Source organism: Protomyctophum parallelum, assembly GCF_964188405.1.
Source record: "Protomyctophum parallelum genome assembly, chromosome: 5".
Classification (NCBI taxonomy): Eukaryota; Metazoa; Chordata; class Actinopteri; order Myctophiformes; family Myctophidae; genus Protomyctophum; species Protomyctophum parallelum.
Window position 1 is genome coordinate 15,020,446 of NC_139702.1, and position 5,019 is coordinate 15,025,464.

The window sequence follows — 5,019 nt, forward strand, 5'->3', positions numbered from 1 at the left end:
GAACACCTAATTGCTCCTGATGTGCAGGTTGGTGCCTTGCATGGTTTCCCTCTGCCAACAGTGTATGAATGTGTGTGTGAATGGGTGAATGTAATTTACAATTTAGGCATTTAGCAGACGCTCTTGATCCAGAGCGACTTACATTTAAGCAAAAACAAAAACATGTCATACATCACATATATAAAAACTAGTTATCATGAATCGTGTATAAACTAAGAACTAAGAACGAGTTTGGAAGCACACAGCTTCCAAACTGTGTGTAAAATCAGTCATTAAGACAGCATCAAGGCAAATCCGGTTAACACACACTGGATGCCAACGACGAACCTCTGCCTCAATTATTTCCACAACGGACTGTTATAGCGCCACCATGATGCAGACTTTTGCAAAACACATTTCTTTATATTACTCGTACACATTGTATCCATACATCACGCAACTCGGTATACACCATCTCTATAGTCAAGTGATCAACACGGATCAAATGGTGGTCCGTGGCTCAAATGGGCCTCGGTATGAAAAAAACACTGATCTAGACTTTAAAATATGTCAATCAATCAATCAATGAGTCTAATCTAGAGTGCTGATTTCATCACGGCTCACACAGTAGGTCATGAGACAGTGTGTGTGTGTGTGTGTGTGTGTGTGTGTGTGGTGTCACCTGCACCTTTGACCCCGTCCTTGTGCTGGAGGGGATATATATCCTTGTGGTGGACTAGACTGGACTCCTAATGCAGTCAGTCTCTCTCTCTGCTCTCCCAGGTTGACGTGCGGACAGGCTGATTGACAGGCTGTGCAGAGATGCGTGTGTTAACAGCGTTGGCTCTTCTCTTCACATCATGGCTGCTCTCTCTGAACTCACTGAAGGCTGAAGGTAAGGAAAGAACTACTCACATGTTTCATGACATTCATTTTCATTTATTTTTATTTTTATTTGAGGTTTCATGACCTCAATTACACCCCAAAAAAACTCTGAACTTTGAACATTCAGTGGATTTTCTGTGGCCAAGGAGTTCTTTCTGTGAAGAGGCAAAACAGTGAAAACAGTGACATCTACTGGCAAAATCCCATTGATATATATGGGATTTTCTGACTGTGACATCACAGTCAGCAGGAAAATCAGAGCACTTGTCGGAGCCGGAAAACCCCAGACCACAGAACATCTACTGAATGTTAAAAGTTCAGGTGTTATGGGTGCAATTGAGCTCAGAAAACCGTCAGAACTCACGTCATATTAGGTAGACGAGCTCTCGTCCTATACACACATTAAATTAAATTCCCATCCACAATGCAATGGAGAATGTATGTCATATGTGTCAAGAGCTCCCCTCACTTCACACAGGTGTGATTTGTTTTAGAAATAATCAAAATCTACAAAGTAACTACAAATAAATGTAGTGCAGTAAAAGTATTTAGTAAGTATTTAGATCTGTGATGCAGTGGAGTAGAAGTAAAAGTATTGGAAATTGAAAATGCTCAAGTAAACTACAAACACCTTAAAATCGCACTTAAGCACAGTACTTAAGTAAATGTACTTTACACCACTGTGAAGAAATCATTCTTTTTTTTTACTATTTAATTTGAGTGTTTTTGCTGTTTGTTCTGAAACGCCAGTGTCCTGTTTTATAATGATGTCATCAGTGTCCTGTTTTATAATGATGTCATCAGTGTCCTGTTTTAGAATGATGTCATGATGTGTTAAGGGTAGGCCTATTTGAAAATAGCAGATCTACAAGCTCACAATGTGTCACAATGTGAGGCCTTGTGAGCATTGTAGATTGGCTTTTTTCAAAAGATTGCATTTTGAAAACTTGAAACGGGACATTTCTGCACTTTTACTCTTGGTTCTTTAAAGTGTTAGATCAGATGTGTGGACTAGATTAATAGACCACAAATAGACACTAATCTAGTTGTTGTAAAGGCATTCATTGGTTGGTTGGTTGAGTCCCGTGGTGTGAGTTCTGATTGGTTGAGTCCCGTGGTGAGAGTTCTGCTCTGGTTTTGATTGATAATATATAATCTTTATTCCTTGGGTAAATCCCTGTCCTGACTCCTGTGTCATACATGGTAGCTATATTAGCCCAATGTTGCTGTATAGTCTATAAAACCAACTCATTTCACTTGAATAATGTTGATAAAACCGCATCGGAGACACTTTTGGACCTTGTGCGCTCTCTGTGTTCGTGTGTGTGTGTTGTGTGTGTGTGTGTGTGTGTGTGTGTGTGTGTGTGTGTGTGTGTGTGTGTGTGTGTGTGTATGTGTGTGTGTGTGCGTGTGTGTGTGCACGTGCGTGTGCATGCGTGCGCGGAGAGAGACGGAGAGTTAATTATTTCATGAAAATCAAGATTGAATGTCCAATCTCGCTGCAGCCCACGTAGGCTAGGCTACACGCTGGCACAAACATTTGGCCGTGTAGCCTAGAGAGAGAGAGAGAGAGAGAGAGAGATAGTCCTGTGTGTGTGACATGCAGAGAGAGAGAGAGAGAGAGAGAGAGAGAGAGAGAGAGAGAGAGAGAGATAGTCCTGTGTGTGTGACATGCAGAGAGAGAGAGAGAGAGAGAGAGAGAGAGAGAGAGAGAGAGAGAGAGAGAGAGATAGTCCTGTGTGTGTGGCATGCAGAGAGAGAGAGAGAGAGAGAGAGAGAGAGAGAGAGAGAGAGTCCTGTGTGTGTGGCATGCAGAGAGAGAGAGAGAGAGAGAGAGAGAGAGAGAGAGCATCCTGAACGTGCGTGAGATGTCAAAATGAATTGGAATAAAAACTCCTGTAGTGTGGACTCGACTCCTAGTCGGCGACCAATCGTTTAGTGTGAAAGCCACAACGATATGACAGTCGATATAAAAAAAATCACACCCGTGTGAACTGAGTGTTGCAATCTCCCCCTCCCCCCCACACCTCTCTCTCTCTCTCTCTCTCTCTCTCTCATTAGCAGGCAACAGAGCATGCACTATCCCTCTCTGTTTCTGGCGCCCCCTACTGGTACTAATAAGTCATATACTCGTGCTCATGACCAATGATACATAGGTACGCACGGTGATACATACATAGGTACGCACGGACATTGCTGGTTGTAGGAGTGGTTGCACCACTCAAAAAAAACTCCTGTAGTCAGTGGTGTCAACATGGTGATTTTATTTACTGGTACCACGGAACGTGTCGCACGTGCGTGCATGTGCACATCGCATCGCAATGCACACAGAACAGCTGCATAGCCTAAGCCTATTATTGAGTGGTGCAACCACTCCAAGGAGAAGCAATGTCCGTGTTCACCATGTACCTATGTGGCCATGAGCACCAGTATATGACTATTAGTACCAGTAGGGGCGCTGTTGTGCCAGAAACTGAGAGAGAGAGAGATAGTATTAGTGCTGCACTGTTGCCTGCTAATGAGAGAGAGAGAGAGAGAGAGAGAGAGAGAGGAGGGTGGGGGGAGAGAGGGGAATTGCACCACTCAGTTCACTCGGGTGTGATTTTTAAATGGTGTATGGGTTTTAGACACACAGACAATTTAAACTAAACAACACAAAAGTAGACTTCAAATGGTCAGACAAACATCTTTACTGCACACTAACGAAACTAAAAGGTTTGCTTTGGACGAATGAATCTGTGAGTGTTCTTTGATGGAGGAGAACACCACACAGCAGCATCAGCCTACTGCAGCCATAGCTTTCCACACTGCTGTAAGTCAGCCTACTGCAGCCATAGCTGTCCACACTGCTGTAAGTCATACTGTAGAATGTAGTCCTACTGCAGCCATAGCAGTCCACACTGCTGTATGTCAAGTCTACTGCAGCCATAGCAGTCCACACTGCTGTAAGTCACCACACAGCAGCAGTAGCCTACTGCAGCCATAGCAGTCCACACTGCTGTAAGTCAAGTGTGCACGCTTACCGTATAGGCTACGTGCGCTCACACGGTCACCGCTCAGGTATAAACAGTTAAAGCTGTTGTTATGCAAAGTATAGTGGCTATTTGAATTCGGCATGGTACTTGACACGGTGTGAAAATAGGGGGAGGTGGGCGCCAGTAAACCTAGACCACTGGGTACTTGGTGCGTCTTGGTGGTGACTTCTCTTGAATCTAGGGGGGACGCGTTCTAGCGTGCACGCACGTGCACCGTTCCGTTCCGTCCCTGTGCGTGCACGTCAAAAAATGACTGGCACCACGGTGTGGTACTGTGTTCTACCAGCATGACACCACGGTGTGGTACTGTGTTCTACCAGCATGACACTACGGTGTGGTACTGTGTTCTACCAGCATGACACCACGGTGTGGTACTGTGTTCTACCAGCATGACACCACGGTGTGGTACTGTGTTCTACCAGCATGACACCACGGTGTGGTACTGTGTTCTACCAGCATGACACCACGGTGTGGTACTGTGTTCTACCAGCATGACACCACGGTGTGGTACTGTGTTCTACCAGCATGACACCACGGTGTGGCACTGTGTTCTACCAGCATGACACCACGGTGTGGTACTGTGTTCTACCAGCATGACACCACGGTGTGGCACTGCGTTCTACCAGCATGACACCACGGTGTGGTACTGTGTTCTACCAGCATGACACCACGGTGTGGTACTGTGTTCTACCAGCATGACACCACGGTGTGGTACTGTGTTCTACCAACATGACACCACGGTGTGGTACTGTGTTCTACCAACATGACACCACGGTGTGGTACTGTGTTCTACCAGCATGACACCACGGTGTGGTACTGTGTTCTACCAGCATGACACCACGGTGTGGCACTGCGTTCTACCAGCATGACACCACGGTGTGGTACTGTGTTCTACCAGCATGACACCACGGTGTGGTACTGTGTTCTACCAGCATGACACCACGCTGTGGTACTGCGTTCTACCAACATGACACCACGGTGTGGTACTGTGTTCTACCAGCATGACACCACGGTGTGGTACTGTGTTCTACCAGCATGACACCACGGTGTGGTACTGTGTTCTACCAACATGACACCACGGTGTGGTACTGTGTTCTACCAGCATGACACCACGGTGTGG

At 45.7% G+C, this 5,019-nt stretch overlaps 1 protein-coding gene across 1 annotated transcript in view; it reads left to right on the forward strand.

The window, feature by feature from the left end:
* Positions 1-761: 761 nt before the first annotated feature.
* LOC310858215 (plasminogen-like) overlaps positions 762-5,019 on the forward strand; it is a gene marked incomplete at its 3' end in the record, with an annotated part of 17,105 nt that continues 12,847 nt past the window's right edge. Inside the window, exon 1 of the mRNA XM_083764323.1 lies at positions 762-874. Coding sequence (XP_083620449.1) covers positions 802-874 — 73 coding nt within the window. The 5' untranslated portion in view covers positions 762-801. The remainder of the gene's footprint in view (positions 875-5,019) is intronic.